The sequence below is a fragment of the Dendronephthya gigantea genome, unplaced genomic scaffold (genome assembly GCF_004324835.1).
Source record: "Dendronephthya gigantea isolate DGI-Jeju-01 unplaced genomic scaffold, DenGig_1.0 000020F, whole genome shotgun sequence".
NCBI classification, from domain to species: Eukaryota; Metazoa; Cnidaria; class Anthozoa; order Malacalcyonacea; family Nephtheidae; genus Dendronephthya; species Dendronephthya gigantea.
In genome coordinates this window covers 1,337,162-1,361,995 of record NW_021163030.1, presented here as the reverse complement: position 1 = coordinate 1,361,995, position 24,834 = coordinate 1,337,162, and the positions used below count along the sequence as shown (strand labels likewise).

The following is a 24,834-nucleotide window of genomic DNA, read 5'->3' as shown; positions in this document are numbered from 1 at the left end:
TTTTTGCATCTTTTCCAACTTCTCTAAAGTCACTGATTTTAACGGCATTATTTTAGGTTTACATAGAACTGGCATCGGTCTTTGTTCAGTGAAAAGCAGGCCATTCTTTGGCAGCACTTCGTTCACTATTTCTGATGAAGCGTTCGCCATTTTGTTTCCCAGACAACAAAACCGCTGCGGTGTACGCGGGCGCGACAAAAATATCTATGGTCAGTGGTGGTTGTCATTTGTCAAGCTTCGAGGGGTTGTCTACGTTGTTGTTTCTCCTGGGGAGAAACAGTGTAGCGCACCACACCTATACCCAGATATCTACAGTCATCTCTATTATCTTTAACCCTGGGCCTATTTATTTTCATTTCACTGGCGTTTATTATATTTACATGGGGAGAGGTTACAGCAAAGATGAATATCTCTCGCACGACAAACAGTGTGGGGGGAGGGAATCATGAAAATATACAGTAATTTTTCAATAAGCTATACAAATATGTACATGTTACAGTTATTTCTTAGTGACATAATTCGAAGAAAATATTCTGGATAACCTAGAGGTTTCAAGTGATGATAGAGGTATTTCGCCCGTATCTCTGATTTCCTGAATTTTCTTCCAGTTAATGAAAGACTTCGTGAGGATTTTTTTCTGGGATGTTTCTTGATCTTCACTATTTTCAGTATCTTGCTTTTGTTCTCTGAAACCATTTGATTCATCGTGTCTTAGTTCTTTCCTACTGAAGGTTGCTGCCAGTCTTAATGATCGCATGGATTGTTCCAAATCTTTCGATGACATGAAGAAATTTGGAATTAATGCATTCATTCGTCTTGTTATAGTTAAACAGTGGCGTTAAGGAAATAATTTGGATTTGCGGGCTTCGTTATCTACCCAAATAAAGACATTAGTAACGAAAGTTTTGTGATAGCGTGCACAAAATTCGTTTTATATTTATAAACTTTCCGATAAACATAACTTTAATAATTAAACAAAATGACTTAGAGGATGTAAAATTTCAAAAAAGGATACGATGTTTCATGTTTACTCTGTTCATGAAAGCTTTCTCTGTCAACATGGTTTTGGTCTTGTTCCGTAATTTTAAATTCGTCGAGAATCAACTCGCTTGGTCGTCTGCTGTCCTTTTTATTCTCGTTAGTTTCCAGAGTTGATAATTTATCGCTACCTAATAATTGTTGATTACTTTTAGTCTGCTGTTCAAGTTTGTTCGTGTGTGTCTCTTCCTTTGTTTTTTCATTCAGAACGTTTCTCAATTTTGAAAGATTTGCTCTAGACACAACAAACTCTGGTTCGACAGAAAGGTCGAAAGTCTCATTGGTAGCATTTACAGGATGCCTCGGCTCAAATTTCTGTTTTAAAGGAATGCAATCAAAGAAACTATCTAATGATTCATCGCCAGAATCACCAATATTACTATTGTCAAGCTGCTCAATATTCTCTTGCACAACATTAAATCTGCTGGTTTTCTCTGGTGGTTTAGTCACAACATTAGTTGGCCCAGTGTCAACAACAGCTGATGCATCTTCATTCTGTCCATAACCATTGATACGATCGTTAATTATATCATTTATATATTGTTTAGGATCAGGTACAGTCTCACTAATATAATCGTCACCACCACCATCATCATCATTATCATCATCACCAACATAATTTCCGTCGTTATCATTATCATCATCACCACCATAATTTCCGCCATTATCATCATTACCACCATGTATATCATCGTCATGGTCATCGTAATGGTCATCCTCATTATCATCATCACCACCACCATGTTTACGATTATCGATATGATTACTGTCATTGCAATCATCAATATCCTCTTCATAATTATCACCCTGAATACCATCATCATAATCGTTATCACGATAACTAAGGCCGACTTTGTTTTCTTCTTCAACATCTTTATCATTAGTGTAATAATTGGTTTCGGAGTTCAGTTCTTTGATATTTCCGCAATAATCATTTGTATCTCGGGAACGGCTGCAATCAAACTCTTTATAATCGTTCTCGCTGTCATTGTTACTGTCACAACGTTGACTGATTGTTTGAGGCACAGGCGAACCAGTCCTGCTGGCATCTATTTGATAAATAGGAGGAACTTGATGGTCTTCACCTTCCAAAAGCCGGGACGGCTTCATAGTGGTGTGATCCTGAACTACGGAAACGCGTGTCATTAAAGGTTTCTCGTGATTACTCGCAGTTGTTAAGAGCGTCAAACCATCGCCTACTGGATAAGTCTTGACAAGTTCATCACACTTATCTACCATATCTGTGTTATTCATGGAACCAGATGATTTATTCTTCACACATGAAGACAACGCACCATTATCAGCCACTAATCGTTGACTCAGTTTATCTTTAATCACTTCGAGGTCGTTCAAGTTTTGCCTGAGTCAGATAGGATAAAGGAATCAGTCGCCTTTCACAAAATAATAGTTGAGTTGTTTAGAGGTAGGTTAGTATAAAAAAGCATGACCTATGATGAAAGAGACCATCTACACCTACAAATGCGAGCTGGACAGATTATTGCTAAAACAAAAACACTCTTATATACAAGGAAAATTGTTAAAAAAATTTTTTATAAAATAAAAAAAGATAAACAGGTTTCTGCTCATCTAGTGTTACCGATACATAATACTCTGTTGTTCCAAACATACCGTAGTTGTCGTAGAAGAAATGACTTTGTGCTATCCGCTGCCTCGTTTAAAGGCGGCGAGGAGACTGAATAATTTCCAGTATCAGCGGTTGTTCCACTGGGTTGCCTTGATGATAGACCATTAGCTCGTTTCGCAAACACATCACTTGTACTCGCAGTAGATAAATGCGCCTTGGGAGAGTAAAAAGGGTACACCTCAAAGCACCTTTAAGAATGGAGCCGTCATACGTATCGTAGTAGAGTTTCAGTATAACTTACATTAACTGGACGAAGCAACAGCCTTTCAGGTGAAACAGATAACAAAGGCACGACACCAACCTTTAATTAAGAGAAGGTCATAGAATTTAATGAACTATAGTTAAGTAGAAGTGTTGCAGTCTACATGGTCTAGTCATAGAAATTAAGTGGTGTTTCCCACGGATCAATCATAAAACATTTTAATTCTTAGTCTTAATCAGATGTAGAAGGAAGTCGTTTGTCCGCTATAACCATGCATTCAATAGGATTCAATTCCCGTTAAAACACGTAATCTAAAATTTTATTGGCGTATGTTTACTTCGACAAACACATGCAGCTTATAAATGTGAAAAAACATATAAAAAAAACAAAAAAGTACCAACCTTGACTTGCCCTTGACACTGCCCACTGAAATCGACAATATTATACCATCCCATAACCTGTCGAAGTCCTGAGGCCAGGGGAGACAGATCTACTGAAGCCAATCCCAGGAGCAGATCTTCATCAGCTGTTGACTGCCCTAAAACATACAGCATGTAACTCGACACATGATTAATCAGGTGACTGTTTGATAGAAACTAATATTTAATAAAAAATATTTGAAAATTTTGTACTATATACCAGTGTCTCCTTGGTTGTGCCAAACTTTGAAAGTTAACACCTGAGAATTAAGAAAGAAACCACACGCAATGTTAGAAATTTTGAAGACCGTAAAGTAGTTATTGACAGGCAAAGGTCCATGCCCATGGTTTGAAACGTCGAGAAGTGTTTCTGTCTATTTGATCCAGCATGGTTATGAAAAATTTTCGAGTGGAAAAAACGATGCGAGAAATATAGCAATTGTTTTTTGGGCGTCATAACACTGAATTTTGTGTACGTATATTACTGTACCTTCTTTCCTATTTTGGATTTATCAAATTTAACGATTTTCTCATGATCCCAGACGGGAGATGAGGATAAGCGAATTGTTTTTGTTTTTATCACTTTGACCTCAGGTCTGGGTTGGTAGGTAACGTACACATTAGGTTGAACACTGAAAAAAGTGAAAGAAAAATAATGCCAAATGTGTATAAAATAAGATATGGGGGTAGGGCATGTTCCTGCACGCGTTGTACCATAGTACCAATTGTAAGGCGCCCCAAATTAAGGAAAATAGATAATCTCATTAAGTACACATATGGCTTTCATACAGCATATATATTTTACACTATATTTTTTTGAATATATTTCCTGTTCAAGGTTTTGGGTTCAGTTTGAAGAACAACCTTTGATCCAAAGCATCATGCAATAATCAGTGTTACGCACAATAATAATTTCGTGGTCATGCGCGAATTCAAAGCTCAGCTTGATTAATATTTCACAATAATCACAAACCTTTTATTTTCATCTGTTCTCAGGAGAGGAATATGCAAAGCTCGCTCTATAACAACATGAGCTGTGATAACATTATTATCATCTTCTGTTGAGGAAATTTCTTCTGTTTTTCCCATACACATGTGTTTTCCAGCTTCTTTCTGTTCATCAGCTTCATCACTACTTACTAAGGTAAAACTCTCTTTTTCAAGAAGTACACTTTCACTAGGCTCTGTTGATGCAATATCCTCATCTATTTCACCTCCCAACGTCTGCATAAGAATTAAGATAGCTATAATGCTAAGACACGCCTGTTTCAAGCCGCGGCTTTTCCCTGCATGCCAATCCTTGCTGTAAATATTCTATAAATGTGTGTTGCGAGATTTGATGCAGTAAGCTATTAGGAGATGGCCCATGCAAGAATTCCATTGTCTTTACCGTGCTTGTGGCTGGATAAACATGAATAAAAGAATAGAGAACTCTTTGGCCGTATAGCTCTATTCACTATGGTTATCTAGATCTGTAAATTATAATCGTCCAATGTGTATGTTGTATACGATGCTCACAATAGTATATTACTGATCTGATTTAGAAATGAAAATAAAAATGCCCGAATTCTCACCTGTTGAGAGTTTATTGGTTTTTGAAGTACTAACTGGACATGTAAACCAGCACCACGTAGATCTATAGCACTGCTTCGAAATAATGGATACAACCCGCTGAAATATACAGAAATTGTCGTTTCATTAACGTCATTTATAAATGATCCTGCACACCACGCACTCTCAAACTTCAGTTTGATACTGATGACGCTATGGTAATTAGAAATTGTGGGAAAAGACAGTATATGAATTCTAGAGCAGCCATACGATTGCATATACATATTATACAGTCGAAGACGAGAAAACTTAAATATATCACACGTACGTGCAATACTTGTACGCCAGGTTTGAAGATGTACCGTCAAATGAATGTGTTGAACGTTTACCTTATTTGCGAAGAATTCTTGTTTCCATCCAATAAAGGAAATAATGCAACAAAAGCTGAGCCAACAAGTTTATCTCTTTTATGAGGTAAAGTCGTTTTTTCATCGTGTTGTCTTGTTGTTAACCAAACTTGAATTTCCAAGCGTTCCTCTCTGATATACCTACAATAATTTTAAATCAATCATACCTTCTATTTTGAGACTAATCAATCATAGCCTCATTTTATAATCATTCTTTGTGTTTTTTTGAAACGCAAACATTGCGAATATTTCCCAGTAGGCTAAATAAAATATTAAACTACGACATCATGCATGTTTTCGAATTTGCTACCCATGCATGCAAAGTAGCGAAAGGTTACATATCACTAACCAAATGAATGGAGATGTTGTCTTGACTATGTATGAATGACGATGCTTGAGATCACATAAAATACTATCAGACTCCTTCACCTTCTTAACACCACAGATGGGAGAAAACACTGCTTCTAAAATCAATATTGGGTGAAAATTACCACACATAATTTAGATGATTACCCCTCATTAACCTAGTCACTGACAAATAAGTTTCATTTAGTATTTTATGACACTAATTGCACTTTTGAATATTCGCATAGCCGCAGGAAGAATATCTAAATGTTTCTATCTACGTACTCGAGTCATAAAATTTGTATCGAATATAACATCCAATCTGTTTAATTCCTTTAACTCCTTTTCTTGCTTGTTCAGCAGTAACCACTGCTCTTGGTACCCAGACTTTCTTTATGTTAACAAGAAATGCAAGTCCTTGACCAACATTCATAATACCATTATCATCTGTATCATTCAACCATTGACCATCTTCCAGTTCATACCATAGTGGTGGACACCAGCCTACCGCTCGGCCACTTTCAATAATTTCTTCTCTGGTTGTATTTTCACTAAAGTTTATTATTAGTTCAAGCCCTCCGACAGTTTTATTCAAACCGTTTCTGGCATCATCTTCGTTCGACCAGCCCATTGTGGATAAACTAAGTGGAAACCAACCTCTGACACCTGGAAAAGAATTTTACTACACATGAATAAAGATTGATAATGTCAAATTATTGTTATTTGTATAACACTGCATGCATGGTCTTCTCTCAAACCTTCGATTGCACAGCCCATTGAGAATAGCGAGCAACTATGAACCCACCAACAGTACAAAGAAGCATTTGCAGCTTGTTGACAGAGCGGAAATTGCTAGAACACATCGCTGTATTCTTCACAAAGATCAGAGGATTTAAAATTTCTTCACTCAAAACTTGAAACTCTTCGCGTGGTGATAAAATGACGAAAGAAAAACTCAGGAATGCGGGGGTATAATGGAAGCAGACTTTATGGAAAAACTTCTCTTCTTAAAATCGTATTTACCTGTATGGCTGAATAAGAGCTGTTGTAAAGGGATTTTAACTACACCCAACAAAACATCAGAGGTTGGCGGAAGTTGACGTCGAGAAAAAGATTGGCCCATTGGAATCTCTTCACCCCAGTTTTCGTAATCCTCTCGCGGTCTCTGATGCCTAGAACATGGGACATCACAAAATTGTTTCACTAAGAACTCGCTAACCCTTTCAATACCCAGTCTTCTTAGAAGACAGTATACTGCCTCCATAAATTTTTCACTAGTGATATTTTATGGTATACTGAAAACTAACCATTTCAATTTATTCGGAATGGTTATATTTCGAGGACAACTTTGAATACCAACCATGGAACTCACCATATTTCAAACACAGCTTCTCCAAACTCAAGACATTCTGCCAACGTTCCTGAGAATTCCTGACTATCTCGACCAACGAGGTTGTGTTTCAGAACAAGGGGTAAAATAAATTCCATTCTATATCCAAATTCTGGCGTAAATGTTTTGGCGATGGTTCTTGTTGTTCGCTCATTCATTTTGATATTGAACGGCAGTTTGATTTTTACAAAAGGATTGCCACCGACCTCTGAGGCGTATGTCAAGCTGGAGTCCTTCTTTGCCTGTTCGGTCAAGGCACACTAGAAAAAAAGAGAGATACGTATAAAACAATACACTTTACGCTTTTCAAAATTTTATCAAAAATTCCTATTTACGAGATAAATACCTTGAGTCCGCAAGCCCGAACGATTTCAATCGCCAGGCAAACTTGCGTATTCGCACCAGCAGAGTTTTCTTTAAATTGATGTATGTTAGGATTTGCCACTTTAGATTGACGATATTTTATAATTACGTCGAGAACTCCTCCAGGTTCAGACTTCCAGTCCTCAGCAGAATTAGACAATGTCGTAAGAGGTAAGGAAAAACTCTGAGTATTGGTTTCACCTGGTTTGTGCATGGTGACCATACCGCACAGCTTGGACAATGGAAGTGAGGACTATTGAAAAATATAATTATGTAGAAACTGTGGATAGTTGTCAGAGCAGCTCTAGAGTTAAAGCTTTGCTTTTTATCAGATCATAAAATTTATCATGGATTCTTTTCATAAATTTTTCTCATTTATTATCGTGAACTTGCGACGTACAATAAAACCATCCATATTACAGTAGATTACCTTAGCAACAAGTTGGTCTCTAATATTAGGATAATAATATCTTTTCCATAATTCAAAGGTGACAACAGCAGACATACCACTGCCTGACCATGAACCATGATATGCAGCTAGTAAATACCGCTGAACTGGCAGTGATGGAGGTAAAACAATACGATATCGTGCCACGTCATTAAAGTTTGTATTCGGGACACAAGCTGTCGTCGCTGTGCGATGACTTTGTAAGCCAGGAAGGTCTGCATTTTTAAAAGCATATTCTTATTAGTATTGATGTTTTTAAAATCAAAACATAAAACCACAGTATACTATCATTCTACGACTGAAACTTGCATACCTTCACATAGACCTGCACTCGTAACCGCGTCAAAATCAGGTTTTTGATAAGGAAAATTGTATTGAACAAAACAATCTGTTTCACCAAGCGACGTTGTCTCAAATGCTGAAAGTTTCTTCACATTTTGCACCGAAATTTCGAACCAGTGTTCAACTGAAGAAAATTGAAAAAAATTTAGTCAAACACTGCATGGTTCTAATTATAAAAGCCGCTAAATAAATGGCAAGATATAATTTCTTTCACTATAATACGGCAAAAAAAAATCAAAGAGAAAAAACAATATTTTGTCAACTAACCGTTAGTCTCTCCTGAATATTTGGGTGAAATGTTAAAATCACCTCCTAATCTGAAAGAATATTAAATAAGTATAATCAGTATAATATTAACCAAGTCTCAGTCAATATATAGAAAATCTTCTACAAATATGAAAAACAGAATATATACCTGTCTTTCGGTTTAAAATAATCATGTTGATTAGAGCATTGCTTAATGTCTAGCAGTTTGTTTATCTGAAATGTGGAAACATTCAGGATGTTAAGCTTACGGTTTAAACACGACACAGCTTCCAAACGAAAGGTGCCTAAGAAAAGGTTTTACCTCCTCAACCTGTTTTATAGAACTCGTTTTGACTTTGGCTACCGGTGCATGCCTGTCACCTTGCAAGTGCATGTGGACGCACGGTCATAAAGTATCTTTGCACGATTGAAAACATTTTAAAAGATATACGTTAAGAGAAACAAAATATACCTGATTTTCGCTTCCCATAGCGAGTAATACATGCACTTCTCCATGAGACGAACCTTGGAAAGGATTGCCAATGTTCAACCAGCAATCCACTCCAACGACTGGGAACTACATATACGAGTTAGAGATAAAAAGCATGTTTTATTGAAAGCGAATCAATAAAAGTTTTCGAAGAAGTTGTATAAAGCTGTCCACTCAAACTTTGAGTAATATGTACGATTTACTCAAATATCATTGGTCAACGCAAAGCAAAAGTGTGCAATGAGCTAACCTTGGACTTGAGTAAAGCTTTCGCGGTTTGTTTTTCTTTATAAGATAGATAAAGCTGCTGCAAAGGGATCTTGGCAATCCCTACAAGCTGATGTTAAAATAGACAAAAAAACATTAAACATTAAGATAACATATAATAAAGTTATCACATTAGTGAATTTTCAAACCTCATCTTCTTGTGTTCCACCAGATTTACTCCAAACTTCCAAAGTCAGGAAGTTATTATGCATTCGATCGAGAAGTGCTGATGTTAATAACACTGGAAATATCTAAATGTATACGAATGGCATGCATGAGCACTGATAAACAAAATATTCGTCAGAAATTCTACTAAATATATAATTTTAAACACAAGGCCTCTTCTCTATAGAACCATAAATGCCGTTAATTAAAATTAAATCTCTGCGATTGAGAAAACCCGTCAACTTGAAGGTATTTTTCGTTATCCAAGGCACAGTTTTAAGAGAAATTTGATTATTATTTTGAGTATATCTTGACCATACCTGCCGAAAATTGAACTTAGGATGATTTTGTCCCCAAGAGACGGATGATCGCGTTATATCACTAGTCCAAAACATGCGCGATATGAGATAATAATTACTGCGTGTCATAGTTTCAGGAACAGACACTGCAACACCATGACCATCCCTTAATATGTTTCGTCCTTCAGAAACCCAGAGCAATGTTGTCAATGGAACAGAATGGTATTGAGCAGCTAAACAATAGAACAATATAACGCACCTTTGATGAACATTCCTCAGATGGCAGGGGTGGAAGATGATCATTAATAATTTGTGAAATATGAGCTCAACCTTATTCTGCCGGTACTATAGACTGTGTGACATAGCCTACACTGCACTGATCTATATCACTGATTTATACTCACTTTTATTGGACGAGGACGCTGGAGTGAAGACAAAACCTTCCTTTCCTAACTGGCCTCTTTCTTTCTCATTGACGTGAGCTTGTCGGGGGATTTGTTCTGTTGAAACTCTTTCAGTGCCTTTAACACCAGAAGAGAAATGTTCTTTTCTATTACCAACATCGCTTCGGATTTCAGATGACACATTTTCGTGATTCTTAGCAGGTGAAAAATAATCCAGGTCTTTGCCATTGCTCATCAAATTGATTTTAATCTGTTGTACAAGAATAGCAAAATACAGTCAGTATACTGTACAGTGTAATATATGTAGGAAGAAGAAACTTTGTTAATCACCTCCAGTTCACCCAACAATGGACCTTCTTTAGAAGATGATGTTGGCGAGGATTGACTTGATAGGCCATCTTGTTTACTGTAAACTTTAATTTGAACTAAACCCTCATAGTGCAGATGATCAGATGCAAACACATTGCGAAGGGCTATCTTTCCACGTCCAATTATGACAGGCTATAAAAGCAATAATTTACGTTATCATCAACAATAAAAGCTGGTCGCGTTTAAACATAAATAAGTTATACTTACAGATTTTTGACCTGATTTTCTTTTAAATATATTTATTTTTAGTTCACACTCGCACCAAAATCTGATGACGGGTAAATTGAAGTGGATAGGAAAGACGGAATGATGGTTAAATACGATACCTAGAAAATCAAAGATATGAAATGACTCGCAGCCGCAGAAGATTCGTGCTGGGAAATACGGTAATTATATGCACACAATAAATGAAAATTGGACAGTTCAAGGTTAGGTCTATCATTCCTTCTATAAACACTTCGATATGTCATGTCTTACGCGGAATATAAATGAAAATTAGTAAACATACTGTGTGTTGTTGTTTTGTTTGTGGCAATTCTCGTGATTTCCAAACCAACGTCATTTTTCTGTCCTACCTGACCATGGTCAGCAGCAACAGGAAACTCGTATTCAATAAAATATGTTCTAAATAATACCAAAAATACTGTTCTGATTATATAACATTAAATAGAGTTCGTTAGTATAGAAGAAAAACTAGCAATATTTTTCGTTATTTGTGTTTTTTAAGCTACAAAGTGCTGGCGTCTAACTTTTCATGCTTGCATTATTTAGTTCCAGGAATACAGAGAATAGCTTCTCATTCTATAACAAATTACTAGCTACCTTTTATCACTGGTATTTGATTCATTCAGGAGATTTAGTTTGTTAATATGTATTTTCGCTGCAGTGACTCTTCCCAGTGCTGTTAATTTATTAACACCAAGGCAGCTAAGAATATCCTTGTTCTGTGTGTTATCTGAAGAATTTTAGGCAACATACATGTAGTCTAAATATGAGATCCTTCAACGCAAATCTGTATGAAATATTTCACAGCGTAGACAACATCTGCACTTGCCCGTTCATCTTTTTGACCATACCTGGTGAGCGAGGCTTTTTTTCAGTCGAAAAAACATGATCCCAATTATTATTATCAGCAATCGTCTCGGGAAGCGACTCCTTTTCTTCTCTGACTGAGGCAGCTTTCAAATCAAAAATTGGTTTTCTCTAAATAAATACATCCGAAGCTGTAAGAGTAACATCCCGAACTAAATCTGAATTAAGAAAATCTGGGTCAAAACACAGTTTCTCTGACGTGGTTCTAACGAAGCTCGCTCCGGTATTTTTTTAAGTATTTAAAGTAGTAACAAATATATCACCTCACTAAGTGGATCTTTTTCACCTTGTTCTTTATCAAACACATGTTTTGTATTTCTTTCCTTTGCATCGTCTTCAACATCATCAAACGTTGCTGGCTCATTTAACGTTGGAATAACAGCCGAATCATCCTAAAATATAGTCGGTACCATTCCATCCCACCTTACCACATTCATTATTGAAAGTATTATGTTAAACGTAATGATTTTTACCGACCAACTAGGAGAGGTCCAGGCATGCACATGCCATAATAAATTCCCAATGATTAGGAAGAACAATAATTTTAGAAAAATGCATGCATACCTTATTCACATAAAACAAATCTTGAAGTAATGTTTCATCATGCATGGGATCGTCAGATTCACTTCCTATACTACTTCTAGTGTCATCATCACTTGATCCAGCGACTACTAGGTCAACAGGTAGACTTATTTCCGTCTTTAATTCAGTATCTTCTGCTTCTTCTAATCCAAGGATCTCTCTGAACAAACTACCAGAAGCACTCCTGTTGAAATAAACGAAATCACACGGTTTCAATTCGTCTCTCTTCAATACTTGCGATCATTTATTGCATAAACAATGAAGTCTATACGGAGCATACCTTTCCTCCAGATGTTCCTCTTCATCATGATCAACAACACAAGATGTTTCTGCGTTGGCCTCAACATTCGCTCTTGATTCCATAATGGAATTTCTGAGTGTTTTTCCTCTTTTTATCAACGAGACTATGACATCATCTTTAGTTACATCTTTAAAATTAAAATGTAATTGGTGATCAAATACCATACTGCAATCAGATTATCAAACCATATCTTCCCCCCTTATTACAGTATGTATATCTCACCATCTCAGATTATCCCACCATATCTGCTCACCTTATCTTAACCCCTATCCCACCTTACCCCCTATCCCACCTTACCATGCCTCACAAGATCTCCCACTTCATATAAAGATGAAGTTACAACGAACATGTGACTATACAGTGTCGTTAAACAATTCCAATCACTTTCATCTGAAATTTCCAAACTTTCTAACTTTTGCTCGAGAAGTACATGTACGTACCTTTGCTTTCTTTTAAATCACCAGATTTATTTGTATCGTATTTCTCTTCAGTGTCTCGATGCTAAAGAATAACATGTAAAGAAGCTGTCGTGATTATCATCTTAGTCAGTCGAGGAATTGTTGCTTGTTCATTTTGGCAATAAACCCGCTCCATCAGAAATGATCGTGTCATTTCCCCTTTCCAAACATTAGACTCATTTACAGTACCAGAAAAAAAGCGACACTCGAGACGAATCTCGTATAAGACGCGAAAATATGAGTATACAGTAAGTGGTTGAATTCTACTAGCAACAAAGAGATATTGTGCTGTTCCACAATGAGACGTATAGTTTACTAGAACCTGATAGAACTTTGTTATATTTATATGCACCATCTTAACTACTTATTTTCTACTTATTTGCACCCATGAAAGAGCCTCCTGGCGAAACTCATCTGCCAACCATGCAGCCTGGAAATTTGATAAAAAGAGGATATGCATGTCTGAAGTACTGTTTAGCTGTTTAATTAACTTACTTCACTGATCATCTCTTTTGCAACAGAATGATTAAAATCATGATCAATCTCAGGAGCAATTGTGGATAAATCTTGATCGACCACTATTTAATAAAACCGAATACTGTAAAAATAGTTATGCAATGCCGGTGGAATTGGTGTACTGAGGTTACATTGAAATTATAATGCATGATGATTGCAAAATTTAACCTCCTTTGGTACGACAATTCATCAGAAAATATGTGCGCAAATACATCGCCAATCCTTACCATTAACAGGTTCAAACTTTAAAAGAACATGAAGTTTCGCAAATACCACAGGTTGTACAGAACGAGAACTCACTGGATACCATCTACAAAATGTATATCAGACCGGATCATCCTTAGCTATGTACACTACAGAGAAACCATTTTGGTCACATTGTTCAATGTTATATAATCGTAAAAAGTACAAAGAATATATTTCGTTTTAATTTGCTCGAAACTTTGAAGTTCTCTACCTCCTTGCAGGTAGACTATTCATCACTTTAAGATATATTGTGAGTGAGACATTGCGAGACACTACTAACACCAGCAACACCATGTTTCAGATATATCATGCAGGGCTTAATTGTCCCTTAGGGCTTTCCACTGGCACTGTCGTCTTTTTCGCACGTACATAGGTGAAAGTTTAAAAACCTTTTAAGTTTTTACATAATTTATTTTATTGCAGCAAAAAGGCACCAAATTTTCAACATAATCCAACCCTAGGCATCTGTTATATCGTTGAATTTATTTTAAACTTTTACATGCTTGTACGTACCTGCAAAAAACGCGAAAGTGGAAAGCAGACCTCTGACTATAAAAGTTTCAGTAAGGAAACAGCGTTGGTAATGACATACTTGTCAATTGGTTTAGTGCCATTCAACTTGACAATATCATGAATCTCAGCTCTGCCAAATGCTTTTAATGATTTGGAGTGTAAAACATCCAACACAAGGACATTCATATCTTCACAAAATAAGGAAGAAAAAAATATAAAAGCATTTTCATCTTATTTTTTAGACCACAAAGAACAATGACAAAATACTTTTAAAAGCCCAAACAGATTTAAAGTTGTTTTCTCAGGTTAAAGACCTGAGCAATGAGCTATTAGAAGCTGAGCCATGCAGCAGATTTACCTTTAAGATAAGAAACAAACTGCTTTGGCCCACTGCAAATTGGATACAAGACTGTGTTGCCTGATGTGCACGAATTTGACTTTTTTCTTCCAGGGAAAGGCCTGTTAAAGATATATATATTGCTATCAAAATGCAGTTTTCAGATGAAAAGTGTTTGGAAGATTGGAAGAAGCAAAAGTAGAACCCTGCAAGTATGTTCACACATCATTCATCAACCAACACTGTATGTGAGCGAATGTTGCCTGGCAATCAAGATTGCAGATTGCTGACCCTAAATCATTTACTATGCCATATTCTGGTATTTCACTGTTTTTACATTCTGTTTTTGGGAGGGCATTGTTAATTTTGGCGATTGCACTCTTGTGTCTTGACAAAGTTGTTGCAAATGAAGCCAACAACTTTTTCAAAATACCTACAGTAATATTTTGTAAATAACCAAAGAAAAATAAATAACCATACCAAAACATGGTGCCTTCTCCAGTTTCTCCCCACCATTGTAAACATACTTGAATATCTCTTGGATGATTGTCCACCTGCCATATTATTTGATCCACTGTTACCGCAAGAAAACATCGCATCTGGCCCTTAACAGCCGGTGGTAAACTACTCTGTATTCGAAGGTTACCATCTTTAATCCAAAGATCTTTATATTCTATAAAAAATTCAAAGTTTGTATTCTTTTGTGATGGTTATATTATTTTACAACCTTATTGCAGGGCCAGCAGGGGTCTATGAAGTAACTGCCACGATCAAAATTGTACGGTTATATTAACTTATATATATAAATTTAAACTAAATTTAAATGCAAACAAATGAATGACTGTGCACAATATACATACGACATACAACAACTTTATTTAATTTTCATGCCTTAGGTTATGTACTAAATTACAAACTAGCATAAACTGCCTTCTGTTTTTAATATTTTATAAAAATTTACCACAGTATATCAAAAAATAACCTACCTTGTTTCTGTTCGGCTTGGATTTTTTTGTGCATTTGTGTAGCCTTTAAATTAATAGAAATTCAATAGAAACGTACAAAATCTAGCAGCTAAATCCCCTTGGTTTTCCATTAGATTTCCATATAACCACTATATAACTGTCGGCCATATTGAATTTTAATTTTTACCGCGCAAACCACTGAGCTATATATACAGTCGCAGTGGCTGTATACCACCATCACTGTCACAGACTACATCTAACCAATAACCATTGGTTAACCAAACCACTGTTGGTTTACCTTTCGTGTTTCAATCACGAATATAGATCTAGTAAAAATGATTTTGTTTTTTTATATGATAGCAATTTTGTAACCCTAGTAATCTAGTGTAAACCTGGTTATCCAGCAAACAATAATAGTAATCCAGTAAACCCTAGCTTTTTAGTAAATTTTAGAGTGGGCCCGAGAGTTACGGGGATTCAGCACTATTAATGCACTTCCAAGAGGGCTGTAATTCCTAAAAATGCATATAGTCAAAGATGTGCTAAATTAAAAGTTTGCAAGGGAAACCCACACGAATTATTTTCTACATCTTTACACCACAGCCAAGGCTTTTCACAAGCGACGCTTGAAATGCATCATCTATTTTATCGACTGCCAAAACACATGACACGAAACACAAGCCTTAAATATACTCTACTTAATATATGCTAACATACTACGTCCAAGATTTTAAATATGAATCTAACAATCTAAGACACTTCTTTACGGTTGCACCATGCAATCCTATAGAAAAAATGAGAGCACTACAATGACAAGACGCTGAGACAACCTCGTAGAATCATTTTTCATTTATTCTACATGAAAAACCTATACAAAAACATATATAACCTTAACAAATAAGATCGAATGTACTATCTTTTATTTCTAAGACCTACACAATGCCACAGTTAAAACAATAATGATCCAAACAGGTTTCTATTTGATGAGAAAGCTTAAAAAGAGAAAATTGAATTGAATAATAGTTTACTCTTACGACTAATAACTTCACCGCACAAAATACTTTTTAAGATCAATTAGAAAAAAAGAACACAAAAAGGGCACATAAAAACATAGATTGAATATCATATGAAACTGATGGAATACCTGTAGGGGTAACCATGGTATTTGGAGCGGAATATCGAGAGAAGCAAACTGAAGAAAAGCACAACACAAGCCAAACCAGCAATTGTGAAAACTAGAAAAATACCGGCGGTATTATTTACATTTTGTATCATAGTGACAAAAGTGACAAAAATGTTCCGCCAATCCCAAGAAGTTTGACAGGATATATAACCTACTTTTCTTTTTATTAGCGTCAGAAGCTTCAATTGCTTTTTCATTCAAGAGAATGAGACCAACAGTATAGGCAGCATCTTCACACAATACGTCAAGGAATAAAAAACATCCTACTTTGAGAGCTAGAAACTAAGAGTCGCGTGTTTTATACCCCAGGGCGGTCAAACATTTCAGGCAGCTTTATATTTTATGTATAACACTTGTTACAAAAGATACAAAGACCAAGAATGATATGAGTTTCTGCAATGAATTGATACTGACTGCTTCCATGGATATAGTTCTAAAAGATAATAAAAAATAATTCGTTTATATATCGCTTTCTAGATCTGGCGATGCTATTTTTAGGACTGACAGTAAATTGATAGGCCAACGAAGATTCATAATGAAATTACAGTGACAGTGTACTGGGAATAATAGCTTTCAGTTGCCATGCAGTAACAAAATGACCAGAGATTTAGTTTCAAACAACGGTAAAACAGGACTTACTACTTGACCATTCTCAGGGTTCCTATGGGCATACGCTGGACCACGAATATGATTCCACATTTGACCAGACAACATACAGAAAACAATGGTCTAAAAACAAAACTTGGTTACTCGTATCTTGCAACTCACTGATGTGAAAAAGAAGAGGGCAAAGTCAAGTTTTTGATAAAAGGAAGAAGTGCGACAATTCTTTTGAGAACTGATGAAAAAAAAATTCTGTGAGCAAGTGGGCTAATCCCTAAACACTAATTCCTAATAGTGTGTTTAATGTACAAGGGTGCAAATCCTGTGGGGATGGGGCCCCCCCCCCCTTTTTGTTAAAAAAATTATCAAGTGCTACAACTTGGTCCATCCAGTTTAACCCCTCCCCAATCAAGACAGATATGCACCCTTGTTGGCTAGGATGATGAGCAGGACAGAAAGAAACACCTTACCAAAGCACCAATAGCCCAGTATGTTTTGTTATAAAGGAATTCAAGACTCTTTCTCTTTACATAGAGTAGACCACCAATGATAATAACAAGAGCACCTAAAGCAAGTGCACCCATGTAGTTTGGAGGACGGAGAATGCGGATCTAATATAATTTTAGAAAAAATGAGCAAATTGTCATATTACGTGGTTTTACTAGTCAATATAAATTATATATGTGAATGGAAAATGAGGTATATCTAAGATGTTAGATAGTTGATACTGCTTGCATGGAACAACATAATTCATAATTCATCCAAATAGAGCCATGCCATGTTACAAAACTATCTTGAAAACCTTTATCATGGTTGTTTAAAAATTGTCTATAATCTTTCACTGAACTTTCTTAGGTTTTTAATTTGTTCAAGATTATTTATTAATATTGAATTTTTAGTTTGTAGGCACACCATGTATATAACCTTGTTTCCATGCAAAATTATGAGAATATTGAACTTTTTGTTATAATATTATTTAACTTACATGAATATCTGTCCGTTCAGCAACCCAACGTCCCAGGTTGTCAGCTGAAAAGCCCATTCTGCAAAGCAACAACACTGTGATCATATTTTAAAGATTAAATTTTATACAAAATTGAGATTAAACTAACTTAGGGTAACATCACAGTAACACAAAGTATGTGTATAAACCATTTCAATAATTATGTCACAACACTAGAAAGTTCTATTGTACCTTTGGATATCATAATTATCACCACGCTTTGTCTTTCCTTTTGCAGGAATGTGCATAAACACTGGGGCAGAATTCAACTTCAACTAAAAACACACAAAAGAGTTCAAGCATGCCAGTCATATCTTTTGATGAACTAACCAATGTATTATTCATCCAAGTCACTAGAGCATACCTTTAGTATGGTACTTTGGTTACTGTACTTTTATGGTACTTTAGTTTATTAGTGTCACAAATGGATCAATATCATTGTGTAAACCTATCATATGAACAAGTATATAAAGCATACCGCTTGAAAGACATCTGATCCTTCATCAAAATCAACCATGGCAAAAAACAGTTGATTTGAGTAACCTGGTGAGTAATGCCAGGAATTTGCAAGAATTTGATATTCAGCATTCGCTTCTCTGCAAATATAGACAATACTCGCACATTTAGCAATCAGAGGCATAGCCAGGATTTTGGGGAAAGATGGGAGGGGCAATTGTTTGAACCCCAGCCTCTAACCCAACACAGACCAACAACCAAAATTTAAATATCAACTACTCTTTTACATAACTGGTTCCAATGTCTATGAGAATTTGAGATTGGTATTATATCAACGAATTGAAGTTAATGAGTTCACCGCAACCAGGTATATAATCCATTGTAATTATTGCTATTATCAAAACCAGAGTAGCGATAATTACGATGGTATTATATCATTGATTCAAATAGCATAAACAAAAAATAATGTAAACATTGATGTATCATTGTGTGTATTATTCATAGGTATTATTTAAAATGTGCTACGTTTTCTTCCAACGTCTTTTGTATTTCTAAACTAAGTTTTCATCCCAAATATTTTGTAATCATGGATTCAACTCCATTATCGTCGCCTCATCATCGCGGACAAAGTCCACGGTGTGCATTGTAACAGGATTATATTTGTATTAAAAGAGGAAAATAAAAACTATATAGTACTACAGTACCTACCTACAAACTGCACACTGCCTTTGTGGAGCTAAGGCTGTCAACATCAATATAATAGAATAATTTCTAGGTATTCCTTTCACATATTGTCTGTATTTATCTCCATTCATTCGTATTACAGGCCGTCTGCTACTCCAGTCCATCAGCTGCTTAACTTTCACCTCAAGTTGCGCCTACAGTATAAATACTGTCTTAAATTTTGTTTTAAAATATGATTGTTGCACATAAAATTATAATCTTCAATATAATTTACCTCTTTAGTGACTTTTTTCTTGGCATCTGCAAGAAAGGAAAGTATGAAAAGAACACAAAAAAAGTACACCACGCGCGCCATCTTGTATCACTAATTCTTCGCCCATGAACATACACCTCAGCGGAAACCAGTGGAAGTGAAGTGGTCCAGTTCAATCAATGAGTGCTCAAACGGGTGGGGTCGCGGGTGAAAAGGTTATAAAAATTAGGAATTTACCTACATCAGTGGTGAATTAGATTATAACTTATCAGCTTACTAATCACTATTATTGTTCAATAAATGCAAACGTGTGTGACCATAAGTGGTTGAAGAATGATGCATGTCATACGTACGGTGCCGTGTGACAAATCATTCTTCAACCACTTTAGTCCTAACGGTTCTTCTAAGCACATAGAATACGACAAATAGATAGAAAACAAAATATTTAATACGCAGAAAATAATATAATATAATAAAATAACATATTACATAAAATAATGCTAAAAACCTAGACTAAAATTTAATATATTCCATAGATACAAATGTTTTAAATGACCCATGCACCTTCTAGTTACATGCAAAAAAATATACACGAGTTGATAATGCATGGAATATCGCTGGTTTTCTACTTGTGAACTTCATAACCTGCAGCATTTACGACGCAAATTTGACGATATTTCACTTGCAAATATCCACTGCAGTTGAGCAGTTTGTTCCCGACCAGGCAGCAAACATACGTCCATTTGGACACAAACACACTTCCTTGGCATCCGAATTGTTAATTTTGCCACCAGCTTTCATCACTGGCAAATCTTTGAATACAATCTTCTTCCCATCAAAAATAAACTAAAACATAGGTGAAGGAAATGACAATAAAACATGGTAATGTTCATTTTACCAGAATGCAAAATTTTTTTTTCTCTTTTCTCTCATTTTACTAGAATGCAAAAAGTCCTGGATTGTGTTTTTTATAAGCATTAATAGTACCACTAGTTTTAAACAACAACTGCTTTTCCTACATACCTCATTTGAAGTGAATGATGCGGAATACTTGCTTTTCACAGATATGTCACCAGCTTTTGTGGTAATTTCGATCATTTCAGGAGCTTCGAGTCGGACAGATCTTGTTGGAGAATGAAGTTCAAGATGTTTCGATGGAGGCGATCGCACTTTTTCAGTTTGCAACGCACCAGTGAAATTAACTGTGCTTTCAGCACCTAGGGTATAAACGAAAAACACATACAACGCCAGGGGAAGGATTTAAGTTTGCCAATACTGCAATCATTATTTAGACTTTTACAAAGTGCATGAACCAGAACCAAAACCAGAACCATTCTCACTGGCGTTGAAAAGAAAGAAATTGCATTGTCTCAACCTTTAAATTTCCGAACCATTCACGAGAAGACAAGCCCACGCGGCAAAGGCCGCATTAATGATGACCTCGCAGTTTCGACCACCCTTTAAAATACACATTTTACCTGCCTTTTTATTATTCAAATTAAAAGTGCTCTCGAAAGCTTGTGCCCCCCCCCCCTCCTTCCCTGAAGCATGGCAGAGTCATTGGAAATAGGAAGGGTAAAAATTACAACAACATCTTACAGTACACTTCCTACATAAAGATATCGTAAAACGTACTTGCAAATCTCAATTGATTGTATCCAAAACGAACCACATTTTTATCAGCGTATAAAAGCTCTTTTCCGCTATTGGATTGAACTTTGAAAACCTTTTGTTTAGCAACAATTTCATCATTTCCAACAAAAAATTGAGAGACGGTTGCACCGCTCTCGTTTCTAGCATTGATTGTAACATTGGCCGTTGACTGTACAACAATTGGTTTATCCTAAACAATAATAAAGGGATAAGCCTGGACCCTTTGCATCACAACTTGCATATTTTTTGCCTCAACCAACAGCCAACAATGTCCAATATAATAAAATACAATATAATAAAATACTTTAGAGTACTTTCGAATACGTTTAATGCAATACCTTTCTTGTTTCAATTGATTCAGCATACAATGGTTTGACAAATTCTGCATTCCCTTGCAACAAAACTCCTTTATTTGTTATTTTTAGTTTCCCCATACCATCCTATTAAACAAAAAATTAACACAGCTGTTACAGCTTAGACTATAATTCCATAAATGTTATGTATATAAGATGTTACTGCAGAACAACTTCCAAAACTTGAAAAATAGAAATCAAGATATATTGATAATCTAGGGTAGGTTTAGAAAAAAAGTAGTACTTAGGTGCACAAACCTGTCATTTTGTAACTATGCTTACATTTTTATTGGCTATCATATTGGAGTTATAACTATGATTCAATTAATTATCCAAAAATCAAAATGTATTCATAGCTTAATACAACTAGCCGCAGACCATTCTCAATAACTGTTCCTCTTTTCTTAGGATATAAATTTTTAAATAAGCCACTCAAAAATACTTTCACTCCCACCACAGTCTATTCTGTAATATCAAATAGCTATATTATTGCTTACCAGATTGAAATTCATCACATGCATAATCCAAATTGTAAGTGCCAAATTTATTATTGTAATGACAGTTATTATAAGAATGAGCAGATAAAGGCATCTCTTTCTCCAGCCATATATGCCAATTTTATAGATAATATTTACAGGATCATGGCGTGTATAGTCAATATCATCATTTGATTGGTTTGTGTCTTGCCGCCTTGACATATTTTTGTCAATCTACTGAGTACCTAATTAAAACAAAGACAATTATTAGCAGTGAATACAGGCACCAATGTAATACAACTGTAAATGTAACACAAGACATGTACGTTGCACACTATACAGTATGAATGACTAATATACACCACAAGAGATATGATAACTCATTAATCATCAGAACTATTTTAAAAATGAGACAAATTTCAGTTAAAATACAGTTTAAACAAGATGATATGCTTGATTGACCAATATTTTATTCCCACTGAAATTGTAGGTTGGTCAATCATTTTTAAAATGTCTCTTAAAAGGATAATATAGCCCCACACAAACTAATGTACTAGTAAGTAAAATTAGACACTGAGAATTCAACTAAAAAAAAATAGCATGGAAATTATATCCACTATATACTGTATCCAGTGATTACTATTAAGTAATACTCCAATATATTATTCAAGCATAAATGTTTGATCTTGATACTATCTTCTGCATACTAAAAAATATGTATGTACAAAGTTTTTACCCTGGCCAATAAACAAAATGTCTTATGCTATGTTTAAATAAATTACTAGATTCTCAAGTTTGGTAAAACAGTGATCTAATAATCATGAATAGGTTAAAATATTCCAAGTAAAATAATCTAAAAATATATAAATGTAAATCCATATACTACATACGTAACTGCTTTGTAAAGTACTATTATCCAGTTAAACTGCTTTCAGTTGATGTTCTGCCGCTTATCTCTGGAAGGTGAAAAGAGTGTGAATAAGCTAAACTAAGCCTGTTAAGTGTAAGCTTAGAATGAACACTTAACTTTCTTCTCACAGTCTTTGTAATGCAAGCATGACTTTCCTGTTGAAATGGCTTGATATTGATATATTGTATTTTAAATCGAGTTTAATTTAATTCTGATATTTGACCATATTGTATGGTTCACACCATGAAAATGATCATAAAAATAGTGTAGTATGATTTAATTCAGGAGGGGAACAAAGATCACCCAAGAGTTGCTTATTACTATTGACAGGTTTCAGCTTTGGTCAGATTAACATTAGCTGATAAATATCCAGTCTGTGATCAAAACATGCTATATACCTTTATAGAATAATCCATGAGAAAGGAAATAATTATATGTTAACAGTATGCCGAACAATTGGATATATTGCAAACACGATATTGCAATATGCCCAAGCTTTATTACACTCGCTCACGACTTCACAATATGACCACTGCTGAATTATAATTTGAACGCTGCATACTGTAGCATGTACAAGAATAAGTGAGTGCCAAAATTCTTAACTAAAACCACACTTCTGACGTACTTCTTTCACATAGTGACTTTACTTGTATTTTATCGACCAACAACGCTTTAGAAAAAGACAGCAGGGAACGGTATATTGACCCAACATGCAGACTCTTCGATAACTGAACATAGTGTGCCATATGTCAAAATTATCAAGTGCATTCCCTGCGTCAGAAGTGTATGTCCCACTTTTATTCACATAGACAGTTTAAAATCTGACTATTGCAAGACTAAAGTTAGAAATACCGTTCTTTAACGGCATTCCTAACAACAATAACGCAAACAGCAATTATTCTAACAATCCTACACTCTCATCTTCTGACAGGCAATGTATCAGTTTGCGAGCTTCAGAATTTGCAAAATAACAATATACTGATACAATTTAACTCAAATCTTACCTGACTGACAAAAACGTCCTGCACTCAGCTAAAGGTATGATATGAGAAGTGAGAACGTTAAACAGTGTTCACCACAAAAATTCTTCAAAGCCACTCACGATCAGCAGATCGAATCCGATTACAAAGATTTTTACACTCTTCATTAACATAAACAACACCCAACAACTCTAACACCCCAACCACAGCTCCAAGCAGCCTGCTTGTAGGCTAAACCATAGACAATCCAGAAGACATATGTCTTCTGGATTGTCTATGGCTAAACCAGTTCACTGGGCTAAACCAACTGCCTTGATAGATAATTTGTACGAAGGCTGAATAGTCCTGTTACTCCTGTGACGACGTGACTGTGATTTTTACAGTGAAAATGCTGTAAAAGCATTAAAATTACAGCTTTGAAGTTACGAATTACCAAAGAAGATCCACAAGTAAAGAATAAGCTTTAATCAAAGTTACATCTAAGGCCCAATCAAGTGACCGTCCAACAGGCAATTTTGCTTTTCCAGGATGCTGGTAGTAGCAGGCTGGCCGCTGGCAATTTTAGAGCCTAGTAAAACACGCATTGAAAGTGAGTCATGCTGGATTTTCAATATTTCGCGCGATAAAAACATGCTTCTTCTTTCTCGCTTTATATGAATTATATCTAACTTTCTTACTGAAAACGTTAGCACGGTGTTCTGAAAAAAAAAGACCCTGTACTTTTCTACCATCGAGACGCCCGCAAGCAGCATTTTAGGCGCTAAAACACTATTTTGTCATGCGCAATATTAAAAGGTACGCGCGGACCGAAGAAGTATGGGTCAAGAAGTCTTGAAGGTTAATCATTGATTCTGGCGGAATATTTGTTCTGTACTTTGGT

At 35.6% G+C, this 24,834-nt stretch overlaps 3 protein-coding genes across 6 annotated transcripts; all 3 read right to left on the bottom strand.

The window, feature by feature from the left end:
• Positions 1–340: 340 nt before the first annotated feature.
• On the bottom strand, positions 341–15,568 carry LOC114521420 (C2 domain-containing protein 3-like). Of its 2 annotated transcripts, XM_028541870.1 has the most exons (39): positions 15,422–15,568; positions 14,916–15,108; positions 14,457–14,557; positions 14,178–14,286; positions 13,567–13,649; positions 13,319–13,401; positions 12,806–12,866; positions 12,345–12,492; positions 12,047–12,248; positions 11,746–11,874; positions 11,467–11,593; positions 11,213–11,345; positions 10,899–11,014; positions 10,598–10,716; positions 10,352–10,522; positions 10,022–10,271; positions 9,639–9,850; positions 9,303–9,404; positions 9,137–9,223; positions 8,869–8,973; positions 8,566–8,630; positions 8,418–8,467; positions 8,122–8,274; positions 7,791–8,023; positions 7,344–7,613; positions 6,980–7,257; positions 6,631–6,779; positions 5,893–6,273; positions 5,612–5,726; positions 5,245–5,403; positions 4,879–4,975; positions 4,278–4,528; positions 3,795–3,936; positions 3,525–3,564; positions 3,287–3,423; positions 2,925–2,984; positions 2,668–2,837; positions 1,016–2,398; positions 341–815 (listed from the first exon to the last, which is right to left on the bottom strand). In XM_028541870.1, the coding sequence occupies exons 1-39, from the start codon at positions 15,453–15,455 to the stop codon at positions 500–502; spliced, it is 7,014 nt and encodes a 2,337-aa protein (XP_028397671.1). In that variant the 5' UTR covers positions 15,456–15,568; the 3' UTR covers positions 341–499. The 2 variants fall into 2 exon arrangements, with proteins under 2 accessions (XP_028397671.1, XP_028397672.1); XM_028541871.1 differs by lacking the exons at positions 14,457–14,557; positions 14,916–15,108; positions 15,422–15,568 and having other exon boundaries at positions 14,099–14,186.
• Positions 15,569–16,266: 698 nt separating this feature from the next.
• LOC114521439 (tumor suppressor candidate 3-like) lies at positions 16,267–19,698 on the bottom strand. Its single transcript, XM_028541894.1, has 11 exons — positions 19,604–19,698; positions 19,354–19,523; positions 18,668–18,785; positions 18,382–18,464; positions 18,172–18,229; positions 17,657–17,797; positions 17,223–17,312; positions 16,953–17,016; positions 16,739–16,813; positions 16,545–16,635; positions 16,267–16,392 (listed from the first exon to the last, which is right to left on the bottom strand). The coding sequence occupies exons 1-11, from the start codon at positions 19,682–19,684 to the stop codon at positions 16,377–16,379; spliced, it is 987 nt and encodes a 328-aa protein (XP_028397695.1). The 5' UTR covers positions 19,685–19,698; the 3' UTR covers positions 16,267–16,376.
• A 390-nt stretch (positions 19,699–20,088) lies between these two features.
• LOC114521595 (zeta-sarcoglycan-like) lies at positions 20,089–24,104 on the bottom strand. 3 transcript variants are annotated; one of them, XM_028542081.1, is made up of 7 exons: positions 23,979–24,104; positions 22,955–23,020; positions 22,086–22,309; positions 21,574–21,675; positions 21,218–21,425; positions 20,606–20,799; positions 20,089–20,428 (listed from the first exon to the last, which is right to left on the bottom strand). In XM_028542081.1, exons 3-7 carry the CDS (start codon positions 22,284–22,286, stop codon positions 20,261–20,263), a joined length of 873 nt encoding a protein of 290 aa, XP_028397882.1. In that variant the 5' UTR covers positions 22,287–22,309; positions 22,955–23,020; positions 23,979–24,104; the 3' UTR covers positions 20,089–20,260. The 3 variants fall into 3 exon arrangements, with proteins under 3 accessions (XP_028397882.1, XP_028397883.1, XP_028397884.1); XM_028542082.1 differs by having other exon boundaries at positions 22,960–23,020; XM_028542083.1 differs by lacking the exon at positions 22,955–23,020.
• Between the last annotated feature and the right edge of the window lie 730 nt (positions 24,105–24,834).